General features: G+C 34.0%; 1 protein-coding gene across 1 annotated transcript in view; it reads right to left on the reverse strand.

Moving 5' to 3' along the window:
- LOC131666832 (protein dachsous) overlaps positions 1-20870 on the reverse strand; it is a 213788-nt gene that overhangs the window by 16649 nt on the left and 176269 nt on the right. The window contains exons 9-11 of the mRNA XM_058939805.1: positions 20461-20684; positions 19628-20306; positions 19183-19539 (exon numbers count right to left, since the gene is read on the reverse strand). Coding sequence (XP_058795788.1) covers positions 19183-19539; positions 19628-20306; positions 20461-20684 — 1260 coding nt within the window. The remainder of the gene's footprint in view (positions 1-19182; positions 19540-19627; positions 20307-20460; positions 20685-20870) is intronic.

The raw sequence follows: 20870 nt of genomic DNA on the forward strand, positions 1-20870 counted from the left end.
GTTTACGCATGATGCCTTGTACGCTCTAAATATTTTATTTTGTATAAAGCCGATATTACATGCATTTGTTGCGTCTTTCTCAATTGCTTGAATCTTTTCCTATATCCATGCGGTTTCACTGCGCTCGTGTATACATATTTCGCGCTTTCAGCTACGCCAATCCACGACGCTCTAGGCGGGCCACAAGGTGAATATATTGTAAGTGCGAGTCATGAGGCTTGGCCACACACATGACATTGCACTTGCCTTGTGGCGTTCAACTGATAATTTTTACCGAGCAGTCAACCAAATCATCCTCTCAATTATAACGGTGAAGGAATTATAAAACTTGTTATAGTGTGTGTGTGTGTGTGTGTGTGGGGGGGGGGGGAGGGTGCACGCGTAAATACATATAAAGTTAATATTTCTAAAATTAAAAAAAATGGTTTTAGCTTCGATGAATATTTTCATATAATTTAAACCAACACACCGGAAATGTAAATAATTTCTAATAACTTTTTTCAGTGGCATGTTTATCTACAATCAATAACATTTCTTAAATTTATTAATATCTTCTAGATAATTTATTTAATTTTAACAAAAAACTTGTTATTTAATTTTAAACAAAAACTTCTAATGACTACTAAATTAAAATTTTCAAAAATATTTCGAAAATTAAATAGTATAACGAACGGCATGTAAGTTCGTTATGTCTCTCTCTCCCCAGGAAGCCATCAAATAATAATTATCTATAATAATTAATTATCATGTAAACATGTTTAAATAATTGCAGCGTGGACGTCAGCGAACCGGTAAGTGACGCGATTATAGTTCGATTATCGATATCGACTCGCGGCGCGAACCTCGCGGAGAGGCGAGCCCTTCGAGGAGAGAGAGAGAGTAGGGACAAAAAGTAAGTCTGCTTCCGACCGGCAACGAGCAAGTAACCGGCAACGCGAGCTCGCTAATTACTCGAGAGAGCAATCAGGTTTGATAGCCACACACGTGACAACCATCGACGCTGTTCCCGAAAAGCCCAGCGAACACTCGGTGATAGAAGCAGAGAGAAAAAGCGTAAACGCAAGAAGCGATAACGCGATTAACAAATCCTTTGCAAGCGAGCGCGCCGAGAACTACTTGCGAATCTACCGTAGAGCGACTCGTCAGTTCCAGCATTGTAAGTACCAGTCTGTTAACTTGGCTTCTCTCTCTATGGCTCTCTCCTCCTGCGTTGCTTAAATTGCGTATCCTTGTCGATACCTTACCGCATAGTTGCTTATTTCTTTTCTGTTTTCGTTCGGCCTACGAACAGACTTCCGTTATACGCGTATTGTCGCTTCGTCCGATTTACAACGAGCAAGTGCGGTTGCCGTTTTCATCTAAGTCGAGTGACCGAGACATTTCGACCGGCTAAAGAGCCGACGCGAGTAAGCGATGTCGCTTTCTCGTTCGAACGGTGCGCGCCGGCTAGCCGTCGCCATTGTGCCTAACCGCTCTTACAGGGCGTGCGCGAGCAAGTTCCTCGCTGCGTAGCGTGTGCGCGGCTCGTCGGCTGCACTGAAATCTGACGCGAGGCTATCCACGCTGCTATTTGTACTGCGCGCGAACTACGCTATTCTATGCTTGTGTTGTGAATAAATGAATTCAATTCACTCCTTTGCTATGTGTCATTTTCCCTCGATTCCTAGTCGTATATGCGATTATGCGCTTTAGCTTCTCCTTGGCTGTCGCGCCTTGTCATACGAAAGCTTACGACACTCTCCGCGGGCCAAGTTTTCGACTCGAGAAGGAGGCAACTGAGCTGCTGGACCCAGGACGTTCGGTGCAGGAGTGCCGATCAGCTCTGGAGAGCCATTCATCTACTTTTCCGCGGTTACTTTTATATAGCGTGTCCCGCTCGAGCGAAGCTGAGCAGGAACCCCGTTATAATAGATAAGATCACAAAAAGTACGCATGACTGCATAAAGAAACTAAATGTATTCAAATACAAGCAGTATTAAATGAAGCCAAGCTACCGCCTTAACACATAAAACGGATGCAACTTTCACTAAATTATGTTACTTCTATAACTTCGATACCTAATAATCATGTTTTTAATATGATGTTCAACTGAAGCTACATAAACTATGTAAATTTTGAAAGCACGTAAACCAATACAAGCTAGAATAAAGTCGTATACACTGCCCGTCAATCACTTTTGCCAAGCTTACCTCAAAATTAGGCAAACTTGAAAGTTTTGTATCTCGGTCGGAAATCATCGTATCACAAAAAACAGCAGGGCATTTTAAAGGTAATTGCAAAAGCTTCCATTTAAGACGTACAGAGACTTAAAAATGAAAATATGTGTTTTTTACAGTAAAAAAACTGATTAAAAAAATTTCAATTTTTTTAACCTCGACTTAAATCAATGCCAATTTAGAACCAGGCGGTGGAGGTTTCAAGTTTGCCTAATTTTGAGGTAAGCATGGCAAAAGTAATTGGCGGGCAGTGTATGGCAAATTTTATATTTATATTTATTTAAAATCCAATTAAAATATACAGCAAAATTATACAAATAAGTATATCTGCCGCACCCACAGAAAAGTATGCAAACTTTTGTTTGTGGGATTGGATTCCTTATAAGTAGAAAAAAAATAAAATTAACAATAAAATAAATAATAAAAACTTAAAAATAAAAACTTAAAAACTACTTACAAACTATTGCACAAATATATATAAATAATTTTTAATTATACACTATATTATATAACTTAATAGTAGTTATTTCGGATCCAGAATTTCAATATTTTTTTAATATTTTTAATATTAGTTTCTAGAATTTTTAATTCATTAGGTAACATGTTAAAAATCTTAATAGCTATGATATTGCTACTGTTTCTATACTTAGACTTATTGATCTTTGGTAATTGAACATTTTTTCTCCTTGTTACGCTGTTTGATTTTTTTAGATTAGTACTAAGTTCAGCATAGTAGTAAGTAATTGATTCTAATGCAAATAACTGTGGTATACTTAATGGATAATTACGCGTAACAAACGTTCTCTTGCAGACAATTTTTAAAATCTTATTTTGTAAATTTTGTAGTGGGTAGATGTGTGTATAATATGCACCACCCCAAGCAATTATACCATAATTGATAATTCCATCAAAGTAAGAATAATACAGTTGAAGCATGGTATCTGTTTGTGTAAATTTTGACAATTTGTAAAAAAATAAACAGTAGGTATGTAGATTTGTTAACTACGTAATCAATATGATTTTTCCATCTCAAATTACAATCAATCAGTATGCTAAGATATCTATAACTTTCCTCTCTTTTTAATGAGTTGCTTTTTATTTTAACATGCATGCTAACCGGTATACTGCTGGCATAACTACCAAATGCTATAAAAACTGATTTATTCACATTTAATGTTAACTTATTTGTAATGAGCCATTTAGCAACTCTTTCCAGATAATTATTCATGATAGTAATTGTCATTTCCCATGTTTCGGCACTAGAAACTACCACAGTATCATCTGCATAAGCTATAACAGATTTATTTGGCATTTCTACCAGCAGATCATTTATATACAATATAAACAATAGAGGCCCAAGTATGGTTCCTTGGGGTACACCGATGCTAATATTTTTATAATCGCTTACAATACCATTTATTTTTACCCTTTGTTTTCTATTAGATAAATAGCTTAACATAATATCATACGCTTTACCTCTTATTCCGTATCTATAAAGTTTTTTTAGAAGAATTTTATGATCGACACAATCAAAGGCCTTGGCCAAGTCAAGGAAAGTCCCAATTATCGGAATACTTTTATCTAAATTATCATAAATCATACCAGTCAGTCTTTTTAAAGCATCTTTGGTACCTAGCTTTTTTAGGAACCCATATTGCCTATCAGAAATTATTTTGCTTTTCGATATGAAACTAAATATTCTTTTATGTATGATTTTTTCAAATATTTTAGCTATGTTGGACGTTAAAGATATTGGCCTGTAATTTTCAACTTTAGTGTTGTCTTTGCCTTTGTGTATAGGTACAATTTCAGCCATTTTTAGTGCATCCGGCCATATTGCCTGTTTAATACATTCATTAAACAGACAAGCTAGAGGTTCAGCAATGTATTTATAATTTCTTTGATAACCATGGTGGAAATATTATCTACTCCACCTGATTTTGGTTTCAAGTTCTTAACTATGCTTTTAATTTCCTCTTTATCCGTAAGATGCACAAACATAGTTTTTTCATTATTTATTGGTAAATTAAGGTTATCTCTCTCACTTTGTCCAATATACTGACTCAAATGTACACCTATCGAGCAAAAATAATTATTCATATATTCAGGTATTTGGTCATGTCTCTCAATGTTATCATTTCTTTCATTTATTAGTAATTCTATTGTATTGCTATTAAACTTTTTCTTTTTCCCTATTTTATCTTTGATAATTTTCCAAAATAATCTTGGATTTTTACAATTTTTTATTAAGGAATCAGCATCATATTTACATTTGGCATCCAAAATTACTTTATTTAAAACTTTTTTTATAATTGTAATATATTTTTTTGAGCTGTACATTTGTCGGATTAAGCCTCCAAACACTATATAAATGCTCCTTCCTATTACAAGATATAATAATTCCTTTACTGATCCATTTCTTTCTTGGTGTAAATTTAGATTTTGATTTAACCCTATTATTAAATTTAATAGACATATACATTTTCTCATTTCATTCATTATTAATTCAGTTGTCAAGTTCGGGTCAATCATCACAAAATCCATCCAATTTGTGGATTTCGCTATTTTATTCAATTTTTTGTAATCAATATATCTAATATGATTAGTTCTTATATTAACATCGGTATTGTTTTTTATTTCTAAAATTAATGCGTAATGATCATTGAAAGTATTATTTAATTTGTATGACTCATGTTCAAGTAATTCACTCTTCACAAAAATATTATCAATACAAGACCCGCCAACACCATTTAGTGATGGTCTAGTAATATCCTTAAAACAAGGTTCAAATCCTAATTCCAAGAATGTATAGAGAAAATCACTCGTTATGTTATCATCATCAAGCAGGTTGATGTTGAAGTCACCAATTACCAAGTGATTACTACAATTAAATTTATTATCTAAGTATTGTTTTAACTTGATGATAAATTCTATTTTTTCTATATTGTGAGATCTATATACTACCGATACATGTGAATAAGTTGAATCATTTATTTTTATTTTGGAATATATAAATTTTACTTTGCCAGAATCTTCTATTACTGTAGTTTGTGAAAGAGTATTTGAGATATACATAACCACACCATCATTTTGATTTATTTTGCTGTTATTGTAAAAGATATTATACCCTTCCATTTGAAAATACTCATACGATTATAATTTCCAAGTTTCAGTGCAAATAATTATTATTGATTTGATCATTAATCTTTCTATTAAAATTTCCAAATTTGCAAAGTTAGCATTCAGACTTCTAATATTTACATATAAAACAATATTATTGTTAACTCCTACACAATCATTAAAATCGCATATAGAAAAAACTTTATTGTCTCATAAAGTAAATATATCACTATATTCATTATCAAATAAATCACAATTTCTTACCGCCACCATTGTTATTTTGCATTTTATTACTTTTATTTTCGCTCGCATCATTAGGTTGTAGAGATCCATTTGAAATTGCCGGCATCGATTCAGTTTTAATCACTTTTTTATTTTTCTTGTTATCATTTACTGATAATTCAGTGTTCATCTTATCTTTCTTCTTATCCTGTATATCTACTTTTCCAAAATATCTCTGATAGTCAGGTTTCATACTGTAATCGGTGTTCTCTATAAATTTTTTTATCTTGGTTTTTAATATGCAGCATTCATTACTATCCGTCGCAATGTGATTTACATTAAACAAGGTGTTAAAAGTTTTCTTGCTATATATACAATTTATACACTGTACATTCAGTTCATTTATACAATCACTAGTAAAATGGTTTCCCGCACAGCGCACGCAACATTCCTCGTTTTTACAATTTATACCTTTATGGTTAAATCTTCCACATTTATAGCAAGGCTTAACGTTGATCACATCATATAATCTACAAAGTTGATAACCAATATATATTTTACTTTGATTTTCTTTGATATATTTATAAATGTCTCCAGGAACATCCAATATCACAGATTGTAGCTTATTTTTATGATTCTTATAAGCGTGAAGAACTTTACATTTCTTATCAAATTGTTCAAAGTTTCTTATATTTAGATCTTCCTCAATAAAATCATTATTTAAATTTTGTAGGTTGTCAAAATCAACAAGTTTCATTTTCGGGTTAACAATTTTTTCTTTTTCAATAGAGCAGCTCTCCTTTAAATTATCTCCAACAATTTGTATAATTTTATCAACACTTTCATTGTTGACACAATTTATAATTAATTCATCCTTTCCTTTTTTTTATAAATTTAGTTTTTACCGTCTTTTCTTTAATCAAAAAATTAGAGATTTTATTATTCACTTTTTCAATTAATTCATTATCACTGATATTTTTTACAAAAAGTTTTGGGACTCTTATTTGCTTAACATTTTGTTGAGCAACTATGCCAGCATAGGTTTTATTGAAAACAGTGTTATTAACGATTTCATTGTTTTGACTTAGAGTTTTGGATATTTTTTCCTTTAATAGTTCATTATTTTCTACAAGTTGATTATTAAGATCATTTGATTTTATTACTAGTTCTGTTAATAGTTCGTTTTCTACTACCAATTTTTCCCAGTTAGTTTCTTCATCTACAAATGATCTGTTGTGATTTGACTTACTTATTTCATTTGGGATATCTTCAACTAGTTGTTTTTTAGCTTCTTCTTTCTTAATTAATTTATGTTGAGCTATCAATATTCTACTGTTTTTACAAAGCTGTGATGCGTCAATTTTTGAGGTTAGGTCGCTATTATCATGTTCTGAGCATGCTACTAACGTACTCGTTATAAATTTTCCCTCTGATTGTTTCAGAAAATCACTCAAATAGTAGGGAGAATCACACTTTATACAGAAAACTACTTTACAAACTTAGTCTTTTCTGTTTTTATAATATGCTGGCGGAGGAGCATCCGCGCTTGTCTCCGCCATCACTTCGTATGACAAATATTAACAAAGAAATAAAACCAGTTCTTTCACGATCACAACACGAAACTCTTCCATGACAAATCACCACTCCGACTATAATAGACGACAAATTTCCTTACACCAAGAGTGAATTAATCATCACCTCAATTCAGCAGACATTTAAAGATATAATTTCAACGTACGAAAGCTATACACAAATATTCACAAACGGATCAAAGTCTACTTTCAATTTTCATCACTTAGAAAGCTTTTTCCGTCGATAAAAAAAACACGTATCTTTTATTTTGCAATAAGCTATAACATTCAAATTCCAGCAAAATCAGAGGTGGAGGGTTGGGCATGTTCCCTTGTAAGTACAAGGACGTAGACTAGCATGACTCATCAATCCACTTATGATATTAGCAAGTTTAAGATCAGCCGCGATTGTTCCTAAGGTGCACCACAAAATAATGTAAATGAAAACGAAAAATCCTTTTGAGTTTGATTTCTTTTTATTATTCTACGTTACATTTCAAGTCATTTGAGCTATACTTAAAAATCTTTTGTGATGTGCTTTTGAAGAAAAAAAATTTCTTTTTGACAAGAAAATAATGTTGAGAGTACAGCAATTTCTTTATCACGAAAGTGTGGCAAGCATTTATAGTTGACGTTAAGTCATATTTAAAAAGAACCTTAAATATAAGAGTTGTCTATTTGTATATATGTAATATGTTGGTAATAAAACATTCGAATTATAAAGTTATCGCTATTAGTGTAGGCAATCTAGATTCGTACAAATTCAGACAAATGTTCAGAGTCAATTTTATTTCATGAAACGGTTTCAATGTTGTGCTCAACAGACTGTCAATTTATCCTCGATCGTAGAGGTGTAGAAGTTTGTTTAAACAATGCGTATTGATTGAAAAACTGGATTTTTTTCACAATGTCTCAACCGGTTATGAATTTAGATAAAATTAATTCAAACCTTTTTTCTTCCACTAAAAATCCGCATCAAATGAGAGGTCACTCGTCAAAATCAGTAAATAAGATAATAAGTTATTAACAAAAAACCACCAAAAATGATATGTTTTTCAATAATTTTTTTCATTTGCATTAAAAAAGATAATTATACTCAAATAAGTTCAAACATTGCGTATTGAAAACATTGAAATTATTTACATAAAAAAGGTTTAATTGCAAATTGCCATAACGTTCTCGATAAATATCGTACAATGCTTATCGATGTCTCGTTCGATTCCTTTTAAGTTATAGTTCTCGAATCCTATAAGAAACATTGCCATTTATATCTATTAATTATTTATTTTTTTTATTGCGAAGTTGATGTCAATTGTACAAAAATTTTAAACGACGTAAAAAGTTTCCTATTTTTGCCGGATTTTTTCACAGCAATTTGCAATAATATTTTTTCAATTATAGATCATTCATATTATAGTTTAAGTCTAAAATGGACGTAGCTTTATTAGGAACGAAGTTACCATTTTTTTTCAAAAAATCGTAGCGTTTTAATTACTGAGATTAAGAAACGAAAATATTTTTAACCTACATTTTCAATGTTAAACTTACATATCCTGTACTTCAAACTTATTCATTTGTTTATTTATATAGAAAAATTATTGCAATGCCATGATCTGGCCTCCACGCGGCCTTAACGCCTAGTGGTCGGAGGTGTGCGCTCGAAAACTGAACGCGCCACTTCAAATCGGTCGCGCGGATAAAAATTGCTTTAACTCGGAAACTTATCTGATTTCAGCATTTTTTTTGAAGGGGTAGCAAACAAAAATATTAACAATTAGCTTGCTTTTGAGGTCAACTAGCGTATGCTTAATTTTTTTATGCATGACTTTATGATTTTTACGAATTTTTTTTCCCAGTGTGACATATTTTTTAATGAACAAGTGGTATAATGCAGAAATGTTTACCAAAATTTCAATAATAATTCACAAAAATTCATTTGTATACATTTAGGTAAGTCTATACAGAAACATTTATTTAATTAATCATTTGTAATGGAGAATATGCGACCGTTCCGTCTGGGTAGCTCGAGGCTGTCCGCACAAATTATTTATTTGGGAATTCGGGAAGTAAAAGACGTTCCCACGACTGAATAACGCGTCGAGCACAATCACGTTAAACGCACAGATTCGAAGTCAGGATGAAGAGTGATACAGCGGCGACTAAACACAACACCGGATTAACACACTAATCCTTTAATCGTCAACAATCGACTACAAGACGGCGATCTAACGCCTATGTACTACGAGCGGCACAATAATAAACACGAACGCGAAGATGAATCGGTAGCTGGTCAGCCTCCCGATTCCCTGTTTAAAACTAGTTATTACAGCAAATGCCCGATAAACACTTTCCGCCGTTATTTTATCAACGGGGCAGCCAGCAGATCTGCCGCGATAACATCCATCAGCTGGCGCCCAAACATGCAAAAGAGAGAAACAAGAGAAAACACGGCACCGACCTCGACCTTCAGCCTCTCCGACGGCTAGAATGCTTTGCAGTATGACACCACTGGTGCGCTCCTTCTGGCTGACCGCCTCGCTGATGTTTATTGTCGTCGCTGTTTGTACTCGCTCATCTTCTCCTTCGCTCTACCAATATTGCTGCCTCAATCAGTTGTTCGTTCGTTGATTGCTGTTGTTGTTGCTTCTGCTGTCCTTCGGTTGCTCGGTACTGCAGCACCGATAAAGTCCGCTCACGCGCGCACTTCGCCGGTTACCCACACGCACCGGTGCTGGGTATCCTTCGGGACACGGCTGGGCGCGACCCAGCCACACACTCTAATTCTTGTCCACGCACCGGGCGTGTCTCCGAAAACGAAAACGTTGACGAGGTCGCGGAGCCAACTTTAGAAAACCGTTTTCTTCGGTTTTAATCCGCGCGCGTGACCTTCTCTCTGCTAAAGTCCAGCAGATACTCTCTTCTTAAATTTTCCGCGGTGATTCGCAACTAGATCGCTCTCTTTCTCTCTCTTCTTCTTCCGAGCCATCTCGATCGTTCCAGCTGTCAGCTCAGCTCCTACACAGTACCTCAAAACAAAAACCGAGCATGAGTTTGCGTGTCACATGCACACACTCTCAGCTTGGCGCGGCGCGCGGACATTTGCGAGAGCCAAACGGACGAAATCGGCCTAGCCGAGATTCTCCGTTACACATTTAAATAGTCATAAATAGTAAAAGAATGTGATTCAATGGTTTAAGTGTTAGCTAGAATTTAAATATATTACTACTGCTGTTTATTATTATTAATAGATACAGGATAATTTACAAATTTACAACTCACACAAATATAATTACGTGATTCTTTTGTTTACTGTAGTGCTGGCAATTTTTTCTTGATTATAGTATACACACATCAAAGAAATAGAAAAATTGCGAAGACCATTAAATTTATCACGTATAAATCACATTCTTTTAATATTTATGACTATTTCAATGATTATTTAAATAAATGTTTCTGTATAGACTTACCTAAATGCATACAAATGAATTTTTATGAATTATTATTGAAATGTTGGTAAACATTTCTGCATTATACCATTTGATCATTAAAAAATACGTCAAACTGAGAAAAAAAAATTCGTAAAAATCATAAAGTCATGCATAAAAAAATTAAGCATACGCTAGTTGACCTCAAAAGCAAGCTAATTGTTAATATTTTTGTTTGCTACCCCTTCAAAAAAAAATGTTGAAATCGGATGGTAAGTTTCCAAGTTAAAGCAATTTTTTTTCGACAATCCGTATGCAAAGGGCGTCATTCCCACACGCTCGGCAGAAAACGTGCGTTGAAAATCGCACTTTCCACACGTTGTATCAAATAATACGTTCTATAAACAATTGAAAAAAGCAAAAGAAAAAATATGGGTAACTTTTTTTTTCGATATGCTATGAATGGCGTAGTTAGTTTGTCGCTATCAAGCATACATTTCGCTTGGAATATAGTGTGTAGTCACCTTGACTGTTTGGCCTGCCATTGTTTATTGCTATTTTACAAGAACCAATGGAAGTCTGATGAAAAAGTGTTATATACATTTCTTTCATTATTACTCTTGTAGAATTGTGACGGCGGGCCATATATGATTAAAATTTTTAAATTTCACTAGAATAATTTTTCTAAGACCAACGGCAGAGTTGAAACCGCTTCCTATGAGCTGTGGGAACCGAGCCGAGTGTCGCAGGGAAATTCTTCTTGATAGTCTCCAAGCAATGGAACCTATAGTCTAAATTTATACAAGAGTGCATTCATTTTTTTCAATACGCTATTCTGCCCTTCGTACCTTCACACTTACATATGAAGTGCATGCAGCCTCCGAACACGAGCGCTGAGATACTGATGAGAGAAGAGGGCCATAACTGCAATCTGTTTCCCGTTCTAATTTTTCCCACCGAATTCTTCTCTTTTAAGAAGACATACATTTTTTTACCATTTAAAGAGAATGAAATAGAAATATTGAAATTATAAAAATTAACCTTTCACCTTCTATTATAAATAATTATTTATGGCTCTTCTCATTCTTTTATCGACTCACCATTTTCAAATATCAAAACATACAATTTAAGTTAAATAATAGGATCATAAACAACAATAGTCTATAGTAACTAATAACGTAACACTAAGTTCAGACAAATTTACAACTATTATAAATTCGTTTATAATAATTAATCGTAGACTTTTTACATTTTTAGTATTATTTCAACTTGTAATCGATTCCCTAGTATTAAGTGATAATGTAAAATTACAATCATGTACTCTGGTTAACATTCGTTTGCGTTAATTAATTAAAAAATAGCGTCACTCTTACTCTCAAAATAGAACTCTAAGAGCCATCTCTGGAGAAAAGGGCCCAAGTTTAGAAAAGAACCGCCCTCTCTCTGTGAAAACTCACGCCCTCCGACCAATTATGTATTCCGGTTCGACTAAGAAAATCCTTCGGCCAATACGGAAAACTTCGAGTTTGTCACTCCATGGGTCTGAAGAAGGGAATTTCCACCCAACCGCCCCCAGGTTATAAAAAGCCCTGCACAAGGCCGCGATAAGCAGTCTAGTGAAAATTAATAAAGTCAGATTATTTTAAACAGTTCAGTGGAAATTAGTAAACTCAGATTCAAGTTCAAGTTATTAGAGAAGTCTAGTGGAAATTAATCAAGTTCAAATTATTTGAGAAGTCCAGTGAAATTTAGTAAAGTTGAATTCAAGTTCAAGGAGCTAAAACTACTTTAAGAAACATCGTTAACCCGAAGGAAACTAGCCGGATTTAGAGAGAGAGCAAGAGTGACTTTTAAGAAAGAAATCTTCCTTACTTCGAAATAAATAAAAAAGAGTAAGTTACAAAATTTATTTAGCTATCTTTTCCTTCTGTAATAGTTATCATTTTTTGGAGATCCATTAAGCCTAAGTCTGGTGGATTTTCATTCAAGCCTCCTTAAGAGCACATTAAGCTAGAAGTCTGGTGTGCTCATAATAATATTTGGTTATTATTATCCCCATAATTAGGAGTTTCTGGAGCAACAATATTGCTCGTCCCGGCTAAAGTGTTACGCAAAAGCCAAATCAGAGCAACCCTGAGTCTACGCTTACTCCAAGCGTACCTGAGAGTGACTTCGACGTCACAGAATCAATTGCCGTGATTAGTTTTCAAAAATAGTAACTTCTCAGGCAATTTGTTTAAATAACTTTTGATAAACAATTGCAAGTGGCAAAAGAAAAAATATGGGTAACTTTTTTTTTTCGATATGCTATGAATAACGTAGTTAGTTTAACGCTATCTTTTCCAGTTTCGGCTTGGACCTCAATAGGTTAAATAAAATCATTTTAAAGTACACGTCAAGACCTATGAAATCCTATGTCTAAAAATTTTTTAGAGTTTATGTATCTAATTAAATAATTGTATGGTAAAAAAACAAAATTAATCAAATTATTTAGATGTAAATCCGATTTGTTAGTTTTTCATGGGTAATAAAAAAAATCTGAAAATATTTATTTTTAAATACTTCATAAGAGCTTTCGTTTGCAATCTTCAAAATTTTATTTAGCATTATTTGTGTAAAGTTACGAAGTTTTAAAGTTTGTAAGTTAACTTTCTTAGCCGTTTAAAAGTTCGATAACGCTTAAATATTTAAATATCTATGTAAACAAATGATTTGAAAACTTTAAATAATAAATAATAATTAATTAAATAATAAATAATAATTAATTAAATAATAAATAATAATTAATGTTTTCAAATCATTTGTTTACATAGATATATACATATTTATATGCATTGTGCGTTATTTTGTTGTACTTTTAAAAAATAAACATTAATTTCTCACAATATTATCACGTCTTAGTATTTTGTTTTAAACGTTATCGAACTTTTGAACAGCTAAAAAAGTTAACTTATAAACTTCAGAACTTCGTAACTTTACAAAAATAATGCTAAATAAAATTTTGAAGATTGCAAATGAAAGCTCTTATGAAGTACGTAAAAATAATTTTTTTTTCAGATTTTTTTATTACCCTCAAAAAACTAACAAATCGGATTTACATCTAAATAATTTGATTAATTATGTTTACTTTCCATGCCACTTTTTAATTAGATACATGAACTCTACAACATTTTTAAACATAGAATTTTATAGGTCTTGAAGAGTACTTTGAAATGTTTTTTTTTAATTTCCTTTTGATCTTTTCTCCCAAGATATGGCTATTATTCCAATAGCTCATGTTTTGCATTGCGTTATCAAACTTTTGAGCGGCACTGTATTTCATCTTGCTATACGAGGTCTGCTTGGAAAGTATCGGACCTACTTTTATACCTCCGCGCTATAGTGTTCAAACGAACTTTGCGGGACATGATAAGAATCAGATGACGCTAAAAAAGTTTTTTCCATACGTATAGTCGTAGCGCATCTAGGTCATTTGTACAACTATGCCCAGCGATGCTGGTATGAAATACTTATAATGAAACTATCTCAGGTATCTTCATCGATTATCTTCATTTTTTGACATATTGTAGTACATCAAGAAATATTTGACCCGTATTTATTCGTTCGTGCCAATTTGGCAATTTAAGGGGTAGCTATTACCTTGTAAAATAGTTTTTTCTACATTTCTCAGAAAATATTTTAAATTTCTCGGTAAAATAAAGTAAATATTATTTGCTATTCAAAAATAAGTATTTGTGTATTATTTTCACCAATAACGGTTGCATTCCCTTGTTCTTACAAGAGAAAAAATTTTGACACCTTTTCCTATATAACAATTCTAAAATTTGTCGAATCTGGAATGAAATCGTTGCATTATAAATAAAATTAAGAAATAAAATATAATTGTAAATTTATCCAAAACATTCCTTAAAAGAGGTGAATTACTCCTAACTAAGCTATTTTAATAATTTAATATTCCAGGTGAATATCATCAAAATCAACGTATTATATTCAAGTTTATAATTAAAATTTGTGTGGTCTAGAATTTGTTAGAAAAAACTCTACTTAGAAGGCAATACGCCACCAAAATTACAATCCTAATTATGTATTTTTTAATTTCTCTGGAATCGCTTTGTGTTTCTAAATGAAACAAAAGAGATAATAATTATTGTTTGATGTCAATCATTCATGCAATATTTCTACGCGTAAGGATCACTTTTTCATAAAAAAAAAAATAAATAAATCTTTCGTCAGTTTATACGCTATTATAATTGAAAAATTCATTATGTCAATGAAAAGTCACTGTATTATAAACAAAATTAAAAATACGTTTACTTGTCCATGATCACGGGAAAAAGTCTTTTAAAAATATTGCATAAATACTTGCATAAATTGAAGCCTGCAATGGCTCGCTCAGTAGGGCGACGGACTCGCACCCGGTAGGCCCCGGTTCGATTCCCAAGTCCCTGCTGATTGATACAAGCACCACTGAAAAAAGTTTCATGTGCTTTGTTCTCGAACACATTGCAAGCCTCCGTCGCTAATTAGCACTGATGGAGCATAAATAGAGCGATGTTAAACAAAATGAAAAAAAAACTTGCATAAATTAAACATAAATTATTATTTATTTTGTTTTATTCAGAAACTCGAAGCGGTTCCTCAGAAATAGAAAAATACATGATTAGGGTTGTAATTTTGTAGGTGTTACTCCCTACGTTGGGTTATTACTGAAAAATTCCGGATCACATAAATTTTAATTATAAACTTGAATATAATACGTTGATTTTGACGATATTCAGCTGCAACATTAAATATTAAAATAGCTCAGTTAGGGTACTTCACCTGCTCTATGAGATTTTTTTTATTTACTTCCTAATAATATTTACAATATGTCTCACTTATTAAGACAATAAACAAATGGAATTACAATTTAAAAAAAATAATAGTGTACATCTTGTTTGACAGAATACTCTAGCGAGTAATCTGTCTTTGCTTTACAGTGTGATTATGATATTTACATCAGTTTATTTATGCGCTTAATAGATTATGTTTCTTTAATCTCGTGTTTGTAATAGAAATCTTGAGAAGATTGCTGATGAGTTTATTCGGGTGTTTTTGACATCTGTTGTATCTAGCGTGAAACTTTCGATTTCTTCCTTGACTGTTGGAATCTGTAGATCATTTCTGATTATTTTATTAGGAACGAACCACGGGACCCGTACTATACTACGTAGTACTTTTAATTGACATATTTCCAAGATTTCAATATTCGAGCTTGAAGCAGCATTCCATAGTTAAATGCCATAGGTCCAGACTGGTTTGAGTACAACTTTATATAGCAGTAATTTGTTTTCCGATTTTCCTCCTATGAGCCAGTACATTTTTCTCCATTTTAGTCCCAACTGTTTACGTTTAGTGAATATGTGTTCTTAACACGTAAACTTTCGGTCCAAGTAAATACCTAGATATTTTACTTGGTTACTTTGCGCTATGTATTTATCGTTTAAACTAATAGGTGGATAGGTATCTTTTCGAAGTGTAAACGTTGTATGTATTGATTTACTTTCGTTTACTATTATTCCCCATGAGTTGAATCAATTTTAAAGATGATTATCAATGTACTTTTGGATTATTTCTGATGCTATTGTTGGGTCTTAGTGTGTTGTTAGAATTACTGTAGTCTATGGGATGTTTTGGACAAATTTTCAAGTATATTTTATTTTTTATTTTATTTATAATGCGATGATTTCTTTTCAAATTCGACCAATCTTAGAATTGTTATAAAGAAAAAAGTGTCAAAATATATCACTTTATTTTATAAAAAATAGGGAATGCAACTTTTATTGATGAAAATAATACACAAATACTTGTTTTTAAATAATAAATAACTTTTACTTCGTTTCATCTAGAAATTCGAAAATTTTCGAAAAATATAGAAAAAACTAGTTTTGGGTGTTAACTTTGGAGTTGGTGTTTATCCCTTCACCAAATTAGCATGAACGAAAAGACACAGGCCAAATATTTTTCAATGCACTACAATATATTACAATGGTAATCGATTAAAAGTATCGATTCGTTGGCGATTCCGTAGTATTTGGGGCACGCGAGCTAGCGATTTGGAGAGAGGGGATGCGCGCGAGAAGTATCAGCAGTATCCTTAGAGCTTACAAAAGAACAAAAGAAGAGGTGTTATGATTTGAAAAATATCCAAGCGAAAATTGTGTGAGTGTCATTGGGGTTACATGAGCAGAAAATCAGACAGCGGTATAAGTGTCCGTTTAGTTTCGGAGCAACCATCACTCCAGCTGCAATTAGCAGCAACCAACAGCATCTGTCAGTAATACTGGCTGGCAGCAACCAGCGCGCAGTAGCTACCTCTGTGTGGATTAGGAGCTCCCAGTTATCCACCAATTCACTAATGGTACAGCTGATCACCTTAACCGCAACTCACGGTAGGTGCACCTACCCTAACCGCGACTTTCACATTAAATAGTACCGCGAGGTAGGTAGTGTACGCGCCGAATAACCTTTTAAGTACGCCGCGCCGAGCGTTAGTTCGCGTCTTATTCTCGGCGCTTACTGTAAATCTGTACACGCGCGATCGACTTTCGGTTTGTATTAAAGTTGTATAGTCAAGCTAATTAAAAGGATTTAGCTTAAATTGCCATTTCATCATCTTTAGCTCCCTGACTAACACTCAGTCCAATCCCATTATTTGAATTGATTTAATATAGCAGATTGTTAAAAGTAAACATAAGCCTGTTTACACGGTATGAGTGACAATAGTCAGTAATCAAGTGACTTAAATTGAGTTTACTATTGAGCATTATTTGAAGTTGGAGCGAAGTGATAAATCTAAAGGTGAAGACACGTATACCCGTAATTAACAGAGCGGCAGTTAGCTCTGCACCGTGGGATTGTGGACTATTATTTTTCCCTTTTGCACGACTAATTCTCCCCCTGTTACAATATCTAAAAATGAAGAAACTGGATGAAGTACACCTGAGATAGTTTCCTTGTTAGATGTGCTATGACAAAAAAAACTTTTTAGCGGACGGTTGCTTGCTGACATCTAATCATATAGTTGCTTGCGGACATATAGTTCATGCCCAGTTGTCTTTCCTTACAAAACTATTTTTGAATTCATGATGCAGAAGGCCTTTGGAAGTGCGTGTATGAGAAAAACATGAATAAAAGAGTGGTATAATTGTTTCAAAGGAGACGGTACTTCTGTTGATAGTGATTCTCATTCTTGCCGACTTTTGACGACAAAAACATTGGATAATATTAAGCGGGTGCGACTTGCGATGAACAAGATCGTCGTATTACTGTACGGGAACTAGAAGAATACCTTGTAATACCAAAAGCTTCAATTTAGGAAAGTTTAATCTTAAATGTATATGCGAAGTTCATTCCGAAATTGCTCAGTGCAGAGCAAAACAAGGTCCGCTTCGAAATCGCTCAGGACAACTTAATAAAGGTAATAACGATAACACTATGCTTAAAAAGGTTATTACTGGGAAAGAATTATGGTTATAATCCGGAAATAAAATAACAGTCTTCAAGTGGAAGCATTCTGGACCAGAAAATGTAAATCCAAGTCGAAACAATGTTGAGTAAATGCTGTTTGGTTTTTTTTCATTTGTGAAGGTGCTGTACACCACAAGTATGCGCCGATAGGTCAGACAATCAATGATGAATATTATGTTCACATTTTGAAATTTTTGTGTAAAATAGTGAACAAAAAACGCCAGAACTTTTGATCAAGTGGTGACTGGCTTCTCGATCACGATGATGCGCCAGTGCATTCATCATATATTGTGCAGCAATTTCTAAGTAAATACAGTGTCACATTGCTTCAACAACCTCCGTACAGTTTCGACATAGCCCCCTGTAACTACGGGCTGTTTCTAAAACTCATAAAATCATTCAAACGACAGTGATTCGATAACAAAAGGACGGTTAAAAATAATGTGACGACCATTCCTAAAAGTGAGTTTCAAAGTTCTTGAAAAGTGGAAACATCGCTAGAACCATGTTATTGAATCAAGTGGGAATTACTTTCAAGGATGCCACCCTCCCGATGATGAAGAATAGCGCCAGCGTGGAGATATAACGAAGGGCTCGATACTTCCCGACAAGCCTCGTACTCTTATTTATTTTTTATTTTTTATAATACTTTTTAATTACATTAACTATTATCATTATTGTTCATAATTATTATAAATAGGTACGCTCCGTCCTCATGGTTCGCTAACCTACCTAGTGCATCAAAGTAATTATTAATAATAAATGCAATATATTATTGATAAAAATAAAAATTGAACGAACAATACCAATTTTTTTAAATAAACAATTTTTTAGAAAAAATCACTAAAACAATGCTTTCTCTTTAAGAATATAAATTATTTCACGTATTTGTAGAATGTTTCATTTTTAGCTTTCTGATTTCTTAAAATATCGTCAATCGAATGCTTATCTATTACTGTTGAAGATAAATTATATACTAATAGCGCTATTTGCCGTAAAAAGTTGCTAAATAAGAAATTGCAATATTGATAATAATATTATCAGTATGCCATATTATCAAAGAAGATGTATTGGTTGCGTTGTCGAAAGAAAGGGATAGAAGTCGCACGTGAGCGTTACCTTGATCAGCTAACGTAGCAGCAGCAACGTTGATCAAGTCAGAGCCAACATGCAGGTTTTCAGAGACTTGGATCATTAGTTTGGGTAGCAGTAACCGGGGCAATTGATTTTGCGGTTGCTGGGACGTGGTTCTGAGTGTAAGTTTAACAGTTGTGCTTCGCGGTGGAGAGCCATGATCGCTGGCCGTCAGTTCGATGTCAATAGAGCTCTGATGTAGCGGCTTCAGTAGAGTGAGCTCGCCATTTTTGCTGTCTACGGCAACGTAGCTAACATCCTTGGCCGAGGTTATAGTATAAGATACTCGACCATTTTCACCCATATCCTCGTCAATAGCAATTGCCTGAAGCAGCAGCGCACCTATAACAAACAGCAGGGTTAAAGAATTCTGAAGTAGAGGCGTGAGCGAGTGAATGGGCGGACGGTCGTGTAAGATCTCCGGACAGACCTGGAGAGACGTCGGTGGTTAGAAGTAGTGGAACTTTTGGATCATCCGGCACAACGAAATACGGCTCGTTATCATTGACATCGAGCACGAGGAGACGAACAGAAACAGTGGCGGTAAGCCGTTCATCGAGCTGTGCTTGATCCTTAGCCTCTAGAACAAGTGTAAACTCGGAGCGCTCCTCGCGGTCCAATGGATGCACGAGTGTTAGTCCACCCGTTAATGGGTCGATGGCGAAACTACCTGTGGGCGGTATCTCAGAAACAAGGCTATAGTGCACCTCGCCGTTGGCACCCTGATCAAGGTCAGTTGCCGTAAAGTTGTAGATGTTCGAGCCGACAAGTGCATGCTCTGAGACCTCAATGAAAATGGGATCTTGGGGCCAACGAGGTGGGTTGTCGTTTGCATCCTCGATTTCAATCCTTACCGAGACGGCCATACTCTGTGGGTTGCCAACCGAACTTGTGTCCAAAGCGCGGATCTCGAGTTGGTACTCGGCCACAATTTCACGGTCCAGAGAAGTTGCAACAACCAACTGCCCCGAAAATCGATCTACGTCGAACGCTACTAAATCTCCTTGGCCCAGCGGCCTTAGGGAGTACAATGTGTATGCGACTCGATTGGCTACCCCTCCTCCAGAAACTGAACCCACCACTTGACCTATGTTGGCATCTTCCCGTACCTAACAACCAAATAAAACATTGATTAAAATTTGTTACTTTCCTTTGCTATACGTCGAAGCTATGTCATCAATGTTATCTCAATAGTTACTGACGAATTTTTTTTGTTCCCATTCATTTTCATTGGCTCATAAGATATAAATCTACTCAACTTGCCTTAAAACTGAGGCTTCCGCTGGTAAATGTTGGTCGATTATCTGTTAAAGCAAGAACCTCAACACGAAATGCACGTACGCTGTATCTTGATGGTCGACCTCCATCGCTCGCTTTCACAGACAATCGATAAACGTTGCGCTCCTCGTGATCTAATACAACCATTGTTTTAATCATACCACTAATCGGGTCTATTCTGAAAACGTTGTATCCATCTGAATCATGGTCTGAAACAAATAAAATTGTCATTTTTCAAATTGATAGTCGATAAAGTCGTATTTCATTATCTATAATTATCACTTGGTTATCGATTTCAACATAAACTTCTACATGAAGTATGCAACGGATTCTAAAAATGCAAATTTCCTTTGCATTTAGAGTATTTATAGATTTTTTTATATTATTTAATGTGA

Source organism: Phymastichus coffea, unplaced genomic scaffold, assembly GCF_024137745.1.
Source record: "Phymastichus coffea isolate CEN01 unplaced genomic scaffold, Cenicafe_Pcof_1.1 PCOF00004, whole genome shotgun sequence".
Lineage (NCBI taxonomy): Eukaryota > Metazoa > Arthropoda > Insecta > Hymenoptera > Eulophidae > Phymastichus > Phymastichus coffea.